Below are 18,933 nucleotides of genomic sequence, written 5' to 3' on the forward strand. Positions count from 1 at the left end.
TGATTTCAGAGTTAGTATTCCACGAAGAGGCTTCAAAAACTTCAGACAATTGACATGTTTCTCACTTTTCTTGAATTTCAATGCAAATTTAAAAAATGCAAATTGTCATCACATACACACACAAATACATACATACATACATACATACATACATACATACATACATACATACATACATACATACATACATACATACATACATACATACATACATACATACATACATTCATACATACATACATACATACATACATACATACATACATACATACATACATACATACATACATACATACATACATACATACATACATACATACATACATACATACATACATATATACATACATACATATATACACACATATATACACACATACATCACACACATTGAATACAATCAACATTTGATTGATATGCTTTGATTTCACACGTTTGAACGGTTTAATATACGGTGCTTAAGTGTTAAAGTTTGAATAGCTTTTGAAAGCACCGTCCGATTTTAAATAACTCGGTTTCGTTTGATAGATCTCAGCAGCAATTTTCAAATAATAATAAAATGTGAGAGATTTTTCATTAAATTAATGCTTATATGTTACAAAAATATGTTTTAAATACTATTTTTTCACATTTCTTTATATAACTTTCAAACTACAAGTCCAATCGTCATGAAATTTGGAAGTTAAGGGTTTGCAAGGCTCCTCTTTCATATGCGATCAACTTTGTTCAAACCGGTTAAGGGGCATAGTACTTTTTCGATTTAAAAAAATCGAAATTTTTTTTATTGATTATTTCGAAAGATTAACATTTTGACCATATGTGTTTCAAGTAATTTCGATGAATTCCAAAAATTGACAAAGTTACAGCTATTTGTACCGCGCATGTCTGGAGCGATTACACAGCGAATAAAAACTTCAACGTCGTTTTTCTCGAAACCAGGTTTTGAAAGTCGGTACCATAAATATCTCAAGAACGGCTGAAGCAATTCTCATGATTCTTTTTTTGTTTGAAAGCCAACAAAATTATCTAGTGTTTGACCCATCCTTTTTTCGATATTACAATTTTTGTATTTTTTAGAAATGTTTAAAGCCAATTTTTTCGGCTAAAAACCTTACTTTTATGTTTGAATGTCCGCCATTTTGTTATGCGTTCGAATTTTAAAAAAAGGATGGGTCAAACACGAGATAATTTAATATTCTTTCATGTCGTTTTGGAATTTTTGAATTCGGATAAGCCCCCCAGCGCCAATCCATGGTACCGCAAATCATGTTTTTTTCGAATGATCATGTTCAAGGAGCCGTAGGGGAGAGGGGAAGAGGTTCACATATGCAAACAAAACTGCAAATATTAGTATAAAGTGCAATGTTTAGCAAGCAATAAACCCGAATCGATTCGCTTTTCGCGTTATCGAGAAAAAAATATTTGAAATAAGGCAAAAAATATGGTGTAAAAAGTACTATGCCCCCTTAAGGGACCTATGAGATAATTAAGTCCCATATTTTTCGTATTTTTATACATAACTTTTGAACTAAAAGTCCGGTCAGTATGAAATTCAATAGCGACCTATGCGACACCTAGACCTTTCATTTGACACTAAGAACATTCAAATAGGTCCAGCCATCCCCGAGAAAAGTGAGTGAGATTGAAAGCGTTACATACACACACACACACACACACACACACACACACACACACACACACACACACACACACACACACACACACACACACACACACACACACACACACACACACACACACACACACACACACACACACACACACACACACACACACACACACACACACACACACACACACACACATACACACACACACATACACACACACATACACACACACACACATACACACACACACACATACACACACACACACATACACACACACACATACACACACACACACAGAAAATGCTCAGTTTTCGAAACTGAGTCGAATGGTCGAAAGGGACATTCGGCCCGCAGGACCTTCTTTCCATTTCCGGTTTTCCAAGTGATTTCTATACCTTTATCTATACCTATAAAGAAGGATTTCTGTCTGTCTGTCTGTCTGTCTGTCTGTCCTGTGTTCCTTATAGAATCAAAAACTACTGAACCAATCGGCGTGAAAATTTGCATGTAGAGGTTTTTGGGGCCAGGAAAGGTTTTAGTGATGGTAAGAGACCCCTCCCCCCACTAAGAGGGGGGGCTCCCATACAAATGAAACACAAATTTCTGCATAACTCGAGAACTAATCAAGCAAATAGAACCAAATTTGGCATGTAGGTGTTTTCGGTGACAAGAATTTATTCTAGGGTAATTTGAGACCCCTCCCCTCTTTATAAGGGGAATTATAACTCCTCTCCCCTTTAAGAGGGGGGGTTTCCATACAAATTTCCTCATAACTCGAGAACTAATCAAGCAAATGGAACCAAATTTGGCATGTGAAAGTTTTCGAGGGCAAGAAAATTTTCTATGTTGAATTAGGACCCCTCCTCACTTTAAGAGGGGGGGCTCCAGTACAAATGAAATACCAATTTCCTCATAACTCGAAAACTAATCAAGCAAATGGAACCAAATTTGGCATGTGTGTTTTTGGAGACAAAATTTTTTTCTATGATGAATTGGGACCCCTCCCCACTTTAAGTGGGGGGGGGGGCTCCTATACAAACGAAATACAAATTTCCTTATAACTCGAGAACTAATCAAGCGAATTGAACCAAATTTGGCATATGTGTGTTTTTGGAGACAATTTGTTTTCAATGATGAATTGGGACCCCTCCCCACTTTAGGAGGGGGGGTCCTATACAAACGAAATACAAATTTCCTCATAACTTGAGAACTAATCCAGCAAATGGAACCAAATTTGGCGTGTAGGTGTTTTTGGAGGCAAGAATTTTTTCTGTGATGAATTAGGACCTCTTCCCACATTAGGAGGGGGGCTCCAATACAAATGAAATACAAATTTCCCCATAACTCGAGAACTAATCAAGCAAATAGAACCAAATTCGGCATGTGGAGGTTTTTGGAGGCAAAAATATTTTCTACGGTGAATTAGGATCCTTCCACACTTCAAGAGGGGGGGCTTCTACACAAATGAAATACAAATTTCCTCATAATTCGAGAACTAATCAAGCAAATGGAACCATATTTGGCATGTGGGTGGTTTTGGATGCAACCATTTTTCCCATTATGAATTAGGACTTCTTACCTTTTTAGGAGGGGGGGGGGGCTCCCATTCAAACGAAATACAAATTTGCTCATAACTTTAGAACTAATCAAGCAAATGGAACCAAATTTGGCATGTGAGAGTTTTAGATGGCAGAATTTTTTTTCTGTGGTGTATTACGACCCCTTTCCCTTTTAAGAGGGTGGGCTCCCATACAAATGAAATACAAATTTCCCCATAACTCGAGAACTAATCAAGCAAATAGAACCAAATTTGGCATGTGGAGGTTTTTGGAGGCAAAAATATTTTCTACGGTGAGTTAGGATCCTTCCACACTTCAAGAGGGGGGGCTTCTACACAAATGAAATACAAATTTCCTCATAATTCGAGAACTAATCAAGCAAATGGAACCATATTTGGCATGTGGGTGTTTTTGGAGGCAACCATTTTTCCCATTATGAATTAGGACTTCTTACCTTTTTAGGAGGGGGGGGGGCTCCCATTCAAACGAAATACAAATTTGCTCATAACTTTAGAACTAATCAAGCAAATGGAACCAAATTTGGCATGTGAGAGTTTTAGATGGCAGAATTTTTTTTCTGTGGTGTATTACGATCCCTTTCCCTTTTAAGAGGGTGGGCTCCCATACAAATGAAATACAAATTTCCCCATAACTCGAGAACTAATCAAGCAAATAGAACCAAATTCGGCATGTGGAGGTTTTTGGAGGCAAAAATATTTTCTACGGTGAATTAGGATCCTTCCACACTTCAAGAGGGGGGGCTTCTACACAAATGAAATACAAATTTCCTCATAATTCGAGAACTAATCAAGCAAATGGAACCATATTTGGCATGTGGGTGTTTTTGGAGGCAACCATTTTTCCCATTATGAATTAGGACTTCTTACCTTTTTAGGAGGGGGGGGCTCCCATTCAAACGAAATACAAATTTGCTCATAACTTTAGAACTAATCAAGCAAATGGAACCAAATTTGGCATGTGAGAGTTTTAGAATGCAGAATTTTTTTTCTGTGGTGTATTACGACCCCTTTCCCTTTTAAGAGGGTGGGCTCCCATACAAATGAAATACAAATTTCCTTATAATTTGAGTACTAATCAAGCAAATGGAACCAAATTTAGCATGTAGGAGATTTTTGAGTCTTGAATTTATTTTATGATAGTTAGAGACCTCTCACCCCTGTGGTAGGGGGATATGGACTCTCATACAAATAAAACAGAAATTTTTGCGAAACTCAAAAACTAATCCAACTCGAGAAATTCGAGACTCTTCCATAAAACATTAATCAATAACAAGACCACAAAAACTATCTATAGTAACACTAGATCATTCAGGACGAGCCGGTCGCGAGTGTTGCCGGTGACCCGCCGTCGGAAGCGCCGCCCACTGGGGGGCTTGCAAAACTCGAGATTGTGACAAAGATCATCCGAGATTCATGATTTATGTACAACACAGGTAATTTGTGGCAATACGAAGTTTGTCGGGTCAGCTAGTACCTACTATATATTTATATAGTAGAAAGGCAAGAATATGTTTTAAATACTATTTTTTCACATTTCTTTATGTGTCTTTCTTTAACTTTCAAACTACAAGTCCAATAGTCATGAAATTTGGAAGTTAAGGGTTTGCAAGGCTCCTCTTTCATATGCAATCAATTTTGCTCAAATCGGTTAAGGGATCTATGAGATAATGAAGTCCCATATATTTCGTATTTTTTACATAACTTTTGAACTAAAAGTCCGATCAGTATGAAATTAAATAGCGACCTATGGGACACCTAGACCTTTCATTTGACACTAAGAACATTTAAATCGGTCCAGCCATCTCCGAGAAAAGTGAGTGAGATTGTAAGCGTTACATACACACACACACACGCACACACACACACACACACACACACACACACACACACACACACACACACACACACACACACACACACACACACACACACACACACACACACACACACACACACACACACACACACACACAAACACACACACACACACACACACACACACACACACACACACACACACACACACACACAAACACACACACACACACATACACACACACACACACACACACACACACACACACACACACACACACACACACACACACACACACACACACACACGCACACACCGAAAATGCTCAGTTTTCTGAGCCGAATGGTATATGACATTCGGCCAGCAGGACCTTCTTTCCATTTCCGGTTTTCCAAGTGATGTCTATACCTTTTTACTATATATTTATATAGTAGAAAGGCAAAACATCAAATATCAAACTCCTGGATCCTCTCCTCCACTCTTCGCTCCCGTCTCACTCCTACATAAACGTTCCGCAGCAAATGTGATTCCCGTTAGTGACGAAACCGCAAATTACTTCATTTATTTTGGTCTTCGAATAAATGTGACTACACTCAAGTCGCTTTTTACGCGAAGGATACGTCCCGCTATGTTACTACTTTGACAAATGTTACATACAACGCATGTAGCATGCATATATGTTGCATATAGCATGTATACATGAAGAATCGAATGATTACAAGCATGAATACATGCTACTATCACTACAAAGAGACTTACGTAGTCCTGCGTCACCTATATATGCGGTCGTGTCTTGTACACAACCCCTCTGATTTTTTCCCTCAAAGGTACTAGATAAGATAAAAATAGAAACACAATTTTTCGGGTTTTCGGGGCTCAAAATTGGTCGTTTTACTCCGTAGTGCCCAAGTAACTACCCTAATTTTGAAGGTAGGGGACGTAAAACTCAACGATACAGTTTTTACCATTCATTGGATGCATGCAGCATGCAGGATGTCACTGAACTGTTCGAAACTTGAAATTTTCGAAACGGTGTGCATCCTTAATATACAAAGGAGAGGCCTGATATTCATGACTAAAAGGTTGACCAAGAAACGTGAATAGCTTCAGAGATTTGTTTTTTTAAAACATGTCGATAGCACAGCATAAGTGTTCCAAGTAATAAAGTGGCAGGGACCTAAACTGCCATTTTCACATTATGGTTAGATTACTATACTATGTCGTGGTTACCGAGTTCTGAACTAGTAAGTGACACGGATTTCGATTATTTAAAAAGCAAGGTAACTAACCGAGTGACACGGAGGCTCAAAACAAAATGAAGGTCAAGTTAAACGTTTGTGGCTCTCAAAGGTGATCCTGTGACACTCCACTATTACTTCAACTGCTTCATCTCTACCAGGATGCTAACTTTATGTGCTTGAGTCGAAAAATTTTAAAGTTTGAAAGGGTTGAACTAAAATTAAGTACTGTACAAAATATTTGTATTAAAATTTTAATATAATATGGAAAAATAAACGCTGGTTTCTTTTCTTTTGGTTGGTTATTGGAGGTTTAATGTAATTTTTTTCTTAACCCCCCCCCCCCCCCCCTTCAACAAAATTTTGAGACCAGGACATAAATTTTTTTTCAAATTTGTATAAACCTAATAACCTTTTCTCTTGTTATTTCAGTTAAGGTGTGTGAAAAGCAGCTTATCGTGCGGGAAAAAAAACAGGAATATGTGAAGCGTGAACGTGAAGCTCTAAATATTCTAAGCGGATCACAAGGATTTTTAAGTCTGTACTGTACTTTTCAAGACACCAGCAAACTGTATTTTGTTATGACTTATGCAAAAAATGGAACCCTATTACAATTGTTGGAAAAAGCCAAGATTTTTGATACTGCAGCTGTAAAATTTTATTCTGCAGAAATCTTATTGGCCATCGAACAGATGCATAACAATAATATTATACACCGGGATTTGAAACCAGAAAATATATTACTAGATGAAAATTTTCATACTATGATAGCAGATTTCGGTTCAGCCCGTATTGGAGACACAGAAATAGACTATAATAGCAGTAATGATAGTGAAAAAGAAAAATCTGATTCGGATTCAGATGAAGGAAAAAAGTGTCAGAAATATTTGAAACACAAACGGGGCAGCTTTGTTGGTACAGCGCAGTATGTATCGCCAGAAATAATAAAAGGAAAGCCCTCAAATAGAGCTTCAGATCTCTGGTCGCTGGGATGTATTATTTATCAGTTGGTAGCAGGTGTTCCACCTTTTCGTGGGCCAAACGATTATTTAATTTTTCAAAAAATTACCAAATTGGAATTAGAATTTTCCAGTGATTTTGACGATGGAGCAAAGGACTTAGTCTCAAAATTGTTAGTTCTAGACCCAAAAAATAGGTTAGGTGCGGAGGACAATTTACCTTACGCTAGCATACGGAATCATTACTTTTTTGAAAAAATGGATTTTCCTGGCATACGCAATGCGATTCCGCCGATTGTACATTCATCAAGCAGCAGAGTAGATACCAAGGATGATTATGAAAATGATGGATTTAATTTTCCAGATCACATAACACCAGGTCTAGATGATAAACACTTAACTAGACTGATGGGTTTAGAACTTGGAGCATCTCCTGATGTAGCAGGCTCATCATCGAGAGTTAAAAGTAAGTATACATGCATAATAGGGTACATGAGGTATTTTGGCCCATGCGTTACGCAGTCTCTATTTTAGCCCACTCTATTTGATTATGCCCCATTTACCCTAGATTAAAAAGTTAAATCATTAGTGTAATGTATTGCCAATACGTATATTGTCGCTCAACCCATATGCGTTTTATAATACATAGCTCAAAACAAAAAACCAGGAGAAATAAATTCTGTACTTTGTAGCATTGGTACCTTTGCGCAACGATAACGTCTGCAAAGAGTTAGTCCACTGCACTGGCAGCGAGTAGATGTTGCGCGGTTTTACTTTCAAATCCACAGAGTTAGCAAGTTTCATTGTCCAGCCGACTAACCATTTTAAGACGGCGTTTGCTCGGACGGTAAATAGTCCTATTACACTCAAGTCTCTTTTTACACGTTTTTTACGATTTTTGCATTAACACGGGTTTTTATAACGATGTTTGAATTAACACAGTTTTTTTATGACGAGTTTTGAATTAACGCGGTTTTTACAGCAATTTTTTAAATTTTTGACGACTTTGAATTAACGCGGTCGTACTATGTCGATTTTTGAACACGGTTTTTACCTTTGTTATACTATAACAAAGGTTTAAAAATTGGTCGAAAAACACAAAGTTGATCCGAGGCCCGGATGGCCGAGTCACATATACCAATCGATAAGGTTTGACGAATTGAGCAATGTCTTTGTGTGCGTGTGTGTGTGTGTGTGTGTGTGTGTGTGTGTGTGTGTGTGTGTGTGTGTGTGTGTGTGTGTGTGTGTGTGTGTGTGTGTGTGTGTGTGTGTGTGTGTGTGTGTGTGTGTGTGTGTGTGTGTGTGTGTGTGTGTGTGTGTGTGTGTGTGTGTATGTATGTATGTGTGTGTGTATGTGTGTGTGTATGCGTGTGTGTGTGTGTATGTGTGTATGTGTGTGTGTGTATGTGTGTATGTGTGTGTGTGTGTATGTGTGTATGTGTGTGTGTGTGTATGTGTGTATGTGTGTGTGTGTGTGTATGTGTGTATGTGTGTGTGTGTGACGCTTGACTTTAGTCGTCTGTTACTCGGAGATGGCTGAACCGATTCGTTTGCTATTACGCTTATTTGAAAGGTGTTATCACCTTGTAGATCACTATTGAATGGTTTTGCGGTCCGATATTTTGTTTAAAAGTTATAAGCAAAAATGTTAAAATTACGTGACATGATTTTCTCCGGAACCGCTCAACCGATTTCAACAATTTTAGTATCAAATGAAGGCTCTTGCTACTGCAATTTTTTTGGGAGAGTTTTATCGAAAACAATCAAGCGGTTCAAAAGTTATGCTTAAAAATGTGCTTTTTCAAGGTGTCAATTAGTCGAACGTTTCTCAGAGATGGCCAAACCGATTTATGCGCTATTAGTCTCACTTGGTAGGTAATATAGCCTCATAGATTACTCTTGATTTGTTTTTTGATTGGACGTTTAATTTGAAAGTTATGAGCAGTCGTGTACAGCATAAAAATATTTACAATTATTCATAACGATTTTAACCAGATAATTAATCAGATTTCAATTATCTTAGTATCAAACGAGAGGCCTTAACGCTGTGAACATATCTGCCAAATTTCATTTGAATTTGAATTACTAATCAAAAGTTATTTGAAAAACATTGATGAAATCATTTAAGCAAACTCTACTGATATGAACCAAATAGAAAAACACGCGATCATGTGCTCTAGCGCAAAAATGCTTAATTTTACAGGTAGTGTGTCTTTGAAAGAGTTTATTTAAAAATATGGCGTAACTTTCTACACTATTAGGGTGACCGTATATCTACCTATTAGGGTGTTACAAATTTTTGTGTTTTTAAATGCGTCCAAAAAAGTACAGTGTCTCCACAAAAGTTGTACAACACAATAAAATAAGCAACTTTGCCGTACATAGTAACTATATACCTCTTACTAATTGCTAGTAACTAGTAACGATTTTTTTAAAAACACAGCGAAAATTGAAAAATTAAGACATCGAAAAGCGGCTACGTCACAATTTAGATAATTAATTTTTACACGTCAAAACAAAAATCGGTCCTCTAGATACTGAGATACACGCACCGTCGCTGAAAACATATTTATTTATTTATTTACATATGTAACGTAAGGCAAAGCCTTTTGAATTGTTACAATAAGATTTGATCGTGAATTTAGTTTGACTACCAAACTTATTTCTAAATTGATATTTATTCTAACTGATATTGTGTTTCCTCTACAGTGAATTAAGGGAATAACTATGTGCTGTTGAGCCGTGCAAGCAACTGACGCTTAAAAACTCTCGTGCTTGAGCTAGATTTTATCGAAGTTGGTAGTGAGTTCCAATGGACAATGCCTCTAACGAAAAGTGACGAACTGTAGTCTCTGGTGCTGTGTCGCGGCACGGAAAAATTTCTAGTTCTCATGTTTCCTAGGGGTTGCAAAATAGTAAATAGATATTCAGGTTTCCTAGTATGGTTTATCTTAAATATCGATAAACAGGACCTATATTTATAAAAATCTGAGAAGGTGCAACCTAATAGCGACTTGTGTAGGTGAGAAACGTGAGAAAATCTGGAAAGGTTGTATACGTAACACATGCGTTTAATGCCATTCGAAATTTATTCAAGATTCCTACAGAAGTGTTAGCGTAGAGTGCATCGTCATAAACAAAATGTGGTAGCAATATTGATTTAAAAAACTTTAACTTAGTTCATGTTTGAAAATGTTTAGTAGCCAAATTGAGCTGTTTTAGCGTTCCATATATTTTACCACACTGTGATTTATGTGAGCTTCCCATTTAAGCTGAGATGTAAAAATTACACCTAAGTTGGTAACTTTATCAAAAAATTGAATAGGTTCACCTTGTAGGAATAACTGAGGAGGAGTCATGTTGTTAACGTTTTTAGCAAATAATACAGCCTTTGTTTTACTCGGATTGATCGACAAAGGTTTGTATTGGACCATGCAGATAATTTGTTTAGATCATGATTTATTTTGCGAGCAACATCATTTAGATCAGAGTCACCATTAGTACAGCAGTATATTTGCACATCATCGGCAAATAAATGAATAGAACAATAGTCCAAATTAGTCGGAAGGTCGTTAATAAAAAGCGAGAATAAAAGTGGGCCTAGAACAGATCCTTGAGGGACCCCAGACAAAATTGGTTCAAGGGAAGATAAAACCTCATTACATGAAACAGCTTGATACCGATTTGTTAGATACGACCTAATCAACTTGGCGGCAGTTGCAGAAAAATCAAACAATGACACTAATTTATTAACTAACTTATTATGCGAAACACGATCGAAGGCTTTGGCGAAATCTACCATGAGAAGAATAACAATTCCCTTTCTATCTGGGTCTGTGCAACATCGTTGTGAATCTTTAATAACGCAGTTTCTGTGCTATGATTTTTTCGAAACCCCGATTGAAAAGGACTGATATAATTCATTGCTTGAATATGATTTGAGATCTGTGCTTTAAGTAACTTCTCAAAAGCCTCAGAAAGAGCACTCAGGAGACTAATAGGTTTGAGGTTTGTAATGTCATTTGAATTGCTTTTCTTCTTAAGCGGTATTACTTTCACGAGCTTCCAGTCTCTTGGATACTTTGATGTACAAATAATAGAATTAAATAGATGTGTAATCACTGGAAGAATCAAAGGGAACATTATTTTTATAAAGGCAATTGGAATATTATCCAAACCATACGCATTTGATTTGATTGAGTAAAACATATGGTTTCGAGGAGAAAATATAACAATAAAAAGCTGTTTTTAGGAAATGCCTGTACCGATTTGACTGAATAACTACCAAACGCAAAGTTTTGTAGCTTAAAATAACCCTATTGAACAGAATTTGGAACGGATGTACGGTTCCAAAGATATGTCCAGAACAAGTTCCGGAATATATGAAACTTGAACATTGAAGCACCTTGAATCATAACAAAGCCGTCATGCGTCACCTCCAAGTACAGTAGAGATTTGTATAACGCGGATTTGTAGAACGCGGATTTCTTTAGCGCGGGTACCACGATATTTCTATAACGCGGTTTTCCGCGTATAACAAATACACCTAGCATATGGATATTGAGTTAATTGGGGCTCAACTCGAATTTTGAGCGATTTCGAACAGATACGACTCTGGTGTCTTTTAAGAAGTTAAAGAGCATATAACAGTTGACTCTCTGAGTCTCTGAGTTACGGGTTGGGCTGCTGGAGGTTCCGGAATATCCCTTGAAATTTTCGTATTGGTAAAGTTGGTAAAATTGGTAAAATATTTTGAAGTAAAGTAAGGCCATTACAAATATTTAAAAAAGTTTTTGTCCCTCCGGTGTTGGGCCACTGAAGGGGGGGGGGCGAAAAAAAACAAAGAGAATTTTTAATCGAACAAAAAAAATGGATTTTATGCATTTTAACTTAAAGTTTAAACGTGAAAACCAAATCTATTCTTGCTTTTAATAAATACGTTGTTATTTTTCATGCAAATATCTACGAACAAAAAGACAAAAACGAAAATAAATTTTTTTGGCCGAGTTTTGGAAATTCCACTGTTTGAACTTCCATTTCTATTTCGTGCTAGAAACGTTAACTCGTACACTCATTTTTAGAGTTTTTCAGGCTGTAGAACCCACAAACAATTGATTTTATAAAAAAAATCTACTCATATCCTACAAATTCATTTTTCAAGCCAATTTCCAAGGGGGGGGGGTGACAAAAGCTATGAAAATGATTTGCAATGGCCTAACTAAGGTCGGGTAATAGGTAAAAAAAAGTAATAAATAAGTGACCTTAGGAAGCCGTAAGGTGGTCCTCTGGAAAATTCAGAAAATATCGTGAATATTTTGAGTGTAATTTGACTATAGTCTAGTCTACTAGTCTACTAGAAGTATATTAGTATATTTCGACTTTTTGTGACTCAATTTGGCCATTGGATGGTTCACCGGGAGAAAATTCAAAGCTTACCTGAAATTGGTCACTGGAAATGCAAATGTTTTTAATTTGTAACAAATCGAAATGAAATGGAATATCTGCAATCACCAACTAAATAGGCCGCTCACGACTCGACATTGCCGCCAAAACATTCACTGGAAAATTAGGATTTGCCGTTGCCGTCAAAGTGAACAAGAAGTGGAAATTCACGTTGAAGTTCGCGTTACAATTTGAAAAAGGTTTGATATAAAACATTTCGGATTTAGAAACAGAAATGATGCAAATACTGCAAATGTTCGCTGACAAATAAACGAGGTTATCTCGCAAGTTTGCTGAAATTACCAATTTCGCTAGTGTAATTTGATAGATGTGGTATAGTAAACTGAACTACCGGTAACATTTACTATACTTACAAATCTAATAGCAAATATATCAACTTTTGTATAATTGTGGTGAATGACCCTTTGGGTTAAAACCACCCAAAAAAAAAAACTTTGGTATAAGCTCTTCACCAGATATTGTGCTCTTCTGGGAAAATTTTAACAGAAATCTAACCATCGTAGTTAGCCATGGCCATTTCGTAATCCGCGTTGACGGTATCTAATATTTTTATGGGTTTTGTCTGAGAAAAAGTGAGAGACAAGTATTATTGCTTTTGTTTTCACCTTTTCTTGGACAATTCAGAATTGGGCTTCTTGTAAGAGCGAACAGGCTACGAAAACTTTGTTGCTTTCGCCAACGCGATAAGCAGTTCGATGCCCTTGATCATCAATTTTAATCATTTAATGTCGGATCTTTCGACGCATTTCATAGTGGCCAGGTTGAGTCACAAACCGCTGAATTTATATTCCTATTTCACGTTGTTCAATTCGAGGTTGAATGAACATAATTCCGAACTCAAAGAACAATTTTCGCCCGTTGACCACTTTTACGGATGTTCTGGATTTGGTCCGGATCCGGATGGCTTCTCAATAGCACGGATTGTTTACTTTACTTATATTACGCCAAAAAATAAGCCATAGGGACTTGAAAAAGAATTTTGAAGCTATGAGAAAACATCATAGAAATGAAAATTTAGCGGATGTTCCGGAAGCTCTGGAAGACCAAGAGGGGATTTTTTCTGCCTTACCAAGCACCTGTAAGATGGAAAAATATATACTTGATATCTTTCCCAAAGGAACCATGGTCGTGTTGATTCAAAATTTCGTAAAATTCGGGTATAGCCCCAAATAACTCAATTTCCATATGCTACGTGTACTTGTATAACACGCCTCATATAACGCGGTCTCAATTACCCGCGTTATACAAATATCGACTGTACTCGAAATTGCACAACTAGACCATTGGAAGTCGTATAAAATGTGCAAGAAAAACGGTTAGTTTCTAACTTTCTAACGAATTCTATCTCAAATGACAAATGATATGGTATAACAAAGGTTCCTTTCATCAATAGGTGGATTAAATTGGGTTTTTGTGACAATTTTTGAAAATACGGAATATGAAAATGGACGCAATTTGAAATAAACCAAACGTATTATGTGACACTACAAATCACACTAGAATTCAAAGACAGGCACGATGAAAGTCAAATCATGTATTTGAGCCTCAATGACCGAGTAAGTTCCGTATTCACCGACAAAGTGGTCAGTCCTTTGCCTTGAAGACGCATGATGGGTTATACGACCTCAAGTTACACCAAGATACAACAATTAATTCAATAGACGTTTATCTATAATATTAGCTGGGATAACATTGACTAGATCTAAACATGTCTCGGATACTTTTGAAGAAATAGTTTGGTGACCGGACAATAGTTGTATATACGGTATATAAGAGGTACCCATAACAGCCGTAACATTGAATAACATCTGTTTTCTTTGTGAAAGACTATAAACGAGTTGCCGATCATTCAAGGCGTGTTGACCGCAGACTAAAAATTAACTTGAAACTCCTACTGAGAATTAGAGCTCAAAACCTACTCGCGAGTAATTACATTCAGTTGCGCATGGGCGGCACTCGCATTTTTTTTTATGTATTTCGATATTTGACGATTCATATCGGTCATGATATCTGAAATAATGAATACGAACATGTTCAGCGTTTAAAAACATAATTAATTGATGCTATCTAGTAAAACTAAGGGGTGCCGGTCTTACCCGCTCTGCCGCGGAAAATAATCATACCTCTCGAACGAAAAGCGACTTTTAAGGGGACATAAACGACTACAATGTTTGAAAAAGTCATTAATTTTTGACGTAGAACTACGTCTTACCGGAGGGTGTCAATCCAAAATTTGGAATGTAGCCAGCGTCACGAATGAACTAAAGGTTTTAAACGCTAATAGCTCTTCCAATTCAGAACGGATTTTGATGGTTCGCATACCATTCGATTCATGAAAGATTCAACCATTTTATAGCTTTCTTGAAAAGATTGCTTTACAATTGCTACTAAGGTTGTGCGAGATTTCGCGAAATTTGCTGTTTATCAAAGTTCAACGAAATCGTACGAAATTCATCTTAAATTTTATCACCATTCAACTACAGTTGAATCTATGGTCTAATTTCGTCCAGTTTCGTTCGATTTCAATAAAGACGAAATTTCGCGAGATCTCGCACAATCTTAACACTAGATATACCAGCATTTTATATATACCTGTTTATACCAAAACCAGTCAAAATGACTGGTGGATAAGAAACGGTTGGTGAACGACTGAATAATGTGCAACACAGACCCTATAGTGGTCCTTAGCCTCTTATCCAGCAACTTCTATCTCCACCTCCTCGTGGTAGGGTAACCAACCTGTTTTGGACCTCATCTGCAGCTGTACATAATTTAGACACTTTCATTTGATTTTGCTGTAAGTGTCAAAATTATGTACAGCTACAGATGGGGTCCAAAATAGGTTGATTATCCTACCAGCCGGAATACGAGCAATCTTAGCGGAGATGTGGTAATCAACCCTGGTGGTAACTAAGGTCGTATACCGGCAGGCAAGGAGGCACTGTCTTGTCTCGGAACTATACGATGGCAGCTCCATCATGAGACTCGGCAGCATAGCCCTAGTCAGGCAAGCTTTTTATATCTAATATAATATTACGAAAAATCAAGAAAATTCAACTCGAAACATTTAGCATGAACAGGCGATGAAACAAGGATTTGGAATGGATGCTTCCTACCTGGAACTGTAAAACCAAATTTCGTGGATTGCGACAGAATGTTGCTCGTTCAGTTAGAACCGCAAAAGTTCGACATTGTGCCACTACAGGAGATCTGTCGCAAAGGCGGGAAGGTTTGGGGGATCCGTGGCGGCAAGGCCCAATTTTGCCAGAACGGTGGAGCAACCAACTAACTGGGAACGGGCTTCGTAGTGATGGACAGAATGCAGGATCGGGAGAGGATATGTGTGTTGAGGATAACAGGCCGCTTCTTCAACTACACCATCATAAACGTGCACTGGCCGGACGAAGGTAGACCCGACGACGAGAAAAAAGCGTTCTATGTCCAGCTGGAGGCAACATACGATAGCTGCTCGAGTTCTCGCCACGGGATATCATCGTCATTGGGGACATGAACGATCAGATCGACAGGGAAGCAATGTATAGTGATAACGGCCAGCGATGCATCAAATTTGCAGCTTCCCGAGGCCTGGGGATCAGAAACACATTCTTTTCCCGCATCCCTACTAGCACAGTTGTCATAAACTAGTTGTGGTAACCGATTAACGACTGATTTCAATCATAAATAGGTTGCAGCAACCAGAAATGACAAAAGTGTGCTACTTGGGATAGATCTACAAAACCACCAGGAGATCACCTGACCAACTAACATTGAACCTAATCGACCATATTCTCATCGAAGGTCGGGTTTTCTCGAACATCACCAACGTACGCTCCCTACGGGGTACGGATATCGACTCAGATCATTACCTAGTAGCAGTACACGTGCGCTCAAAATTATCGACGGTATATACCTCACGACAAAGCCACCCTCGGTTAAACAGTCGATAATTAGACAACCCGGAATGTGATGAGAACTACGCGCATACTATGCGCCTTCCTCTGTGACCAGGTGCTTCGACCCTCGAAGATAAATGTAGCAGGATACGTTCGGCCATCAGTGAGGCTGCAAAACGCCAGAAGGAGAGCTAGAACCACTATTTCAGACTAGTGAGATGCGCAAGTTCTATGAGAAGGTGAGCCGATCTCGTAAAGGATACACACCGAGGCCTGATATGTGTAGAAACGAGCAGGGAAACCTGGTCACAAACGAGCGTATAGTGGTTGGTGAGTAGAAGCAGTTCTTTGATAGGGATCTCAATTGCTGATATAGCAAAAGGAAATGGAGCAAAAGTCAACGTATGAGAGCCTAAGGGCGTTTCGACTTCCGATCTCAAAGAGATCCGGCGAGAAATCGGTCAGCTGATGAATAGAACCGCCGAAAAGGACCGACTCTCGACAAAACTCTACAAAAATGACCTAGAACCATTAGGAACGGCATTTTACTGAATAATTTCATGCTTCGGACTCACCGTTCTCCCGAAATGCTACATTTCTTGATAGAATCTTGCACCAGTCATTTTGACTGGTGCTGGAATAAATGGCAAAAACAAAAATTATATTTGCTGCTAATATATATAAAGTAACATTAAGTTCATAAAATGTATTCTCTACTTATAGCTACAAAAGTCATAACATCGTTTCTAAAATCAAATGTTAGATGTTGTAGAAATTTCAAATTGAAATTGCACGACTAGTGATGTCCGAAATTTTCAATTATTCGATTACCGATTAATATGCGAGCGTTGTCTGCACTAATCGATTAATTCAACTATTCGTGCTAGTGGTATTCGATTAGAAATATTCGAATATTTTTTTCATTAATTCGATTAATCGAACGATTATGAACGATTAGCGGCCATTATTCGGGGATTATTCGCATTCATATTATTTCCTTTGAACTATTCGATTAATTCAACTACTCGTGCTGCCAGTATTCGATTAGAAATTATTCGAATATTTTTATAATTATTCGATTAGTTGAATTAATCGAACGATTAACGGACATCACTATGCACGACCAGTCAAAATGACTGGTCTGGTATATCTAGTGTTAATTACTACATAGTGAAAGTCAACGGTAACTTTTAAGTTAACATTTTCCCATACATTTTCCGTGTGATAGCCTTGCTTCCCAGGCACAGACGACGATTACGTCGACACCAAGCTTGTGGTTGCGGCTGCGGCTGCTTAAAGACAGAGAATCCTGTATCCTGTAACTTATGGCGATTGCGTGGTGCTGTATTTTGACATGTAAAGACTATTGAAATGACATAACAAGAAAAGCAAAGCCTTTATCGTCCTTCACTGGCTGCGCGGCTTCCGAGCTGATTGCAGTAACTTTCTACTTTGATCTAAGAGGACCCCACCAGTGGTATTCCGCCTTAGCTCACGTCGTTTGGAAATTTATTGTACGAACTTCACTTTCGATCGTGTTTTTTGCTTGCTACAAAGCAAAGTAAATTCTAGGTGCTACATTCCGATTTGGAAATTTGATCTTTTGTTTTTATATACGACAGTTTTAAGACTGCAAGACAATTGTAGGGTTAGTGCAATAATTTTTTTGACTCGAACATGCGACGTCTAGCTTGTCTGTATTAGTTGCTACGCTTAACAAGTAGTCGTTGTGACTCCTACCTTTTGTCCAATCCTGGAAGGTGCATGGGTCGAATCAAGCTATAACCTGAGATTATAGAACTAGCGTTTCAAAAAATATTAATTATATATGTCTGACGGTCAGACTCTGACCTCATTTCAAGGTCAAGACAAAAACACTAGGTTGGTCTAAGGAAAAAGAAAAACAAATTTTTATTTTGACGTAGGACTACGTCTTTGTTTACTATACTGGGACTGGGTAGCACTTTGTGAAAATGAAATTAGAAGTGTAACGTTTGAATGAAAGATTTCAAATGGTAATAACTACTAAACTACTGAGCGAAACTGAACAATTTGTATGTCGTTGGATAGATAAAACGACCAGCAATTTCATAGGGTGGTTAGAGAGCAATTTTAAGGAGGGCGTAAGAGGGAGGGCTACTGTACAAATGCAACACAAATTTCCTCAAAACTCGAGAACTAATCAAGCAAATGGAACCAAATTTGGCATGTGGGGGTTTTTGGTGGAAAGATGTTTTTCTATAGTGTACTGAGACCTACTAAGTGGGGGGAGGGGGGCTCCCATATAAATGAAATACGAATTTGCTCATAACTAGAATTAATCAAGCAAATTGAACCAAATTTGGCTTATG

At 37.7% G+C, this 18,933-nt stretch overlaps 1 protein-coding gene across 1 annotated transcript in view; it reads left to right on the forward strand.

The window, feature by feature from the left end:
* Positions 1-18,933, forward strand: part of LOC128743818 (3-phosphoinositide-dependent protein kinase 1) — a 229,765-nt gene that overhangs the window by 145,463 nt on the left and 65,369 nt on the right. Inside the window, exon 3 of the mRNA XM_053840491.1 lies at positions 6,700-7,692. Coding sequence (XP_053696466.1) covers positions 6,700-7,692 — 993 coding nt within the window. The remainder of the gene's footprint in view (positions 1-6,699; positions 7,693-18,933) is intronic.

The sequence above is a fragment of the Sabethes cyaneus genome, chromosome 3 (assembly GCF_943734655.1).
Source record: "Sabethes cyaneus chromosome 3, idSabCyanKW18_F2, whole genome shotgun sequence".
NCBI classification, from domain to species: Eukaryota; Metazoa; Arthropoda; class Insecta; order Diptera; family Culicidae; genus Sabethes; species Sabethes cyaneus.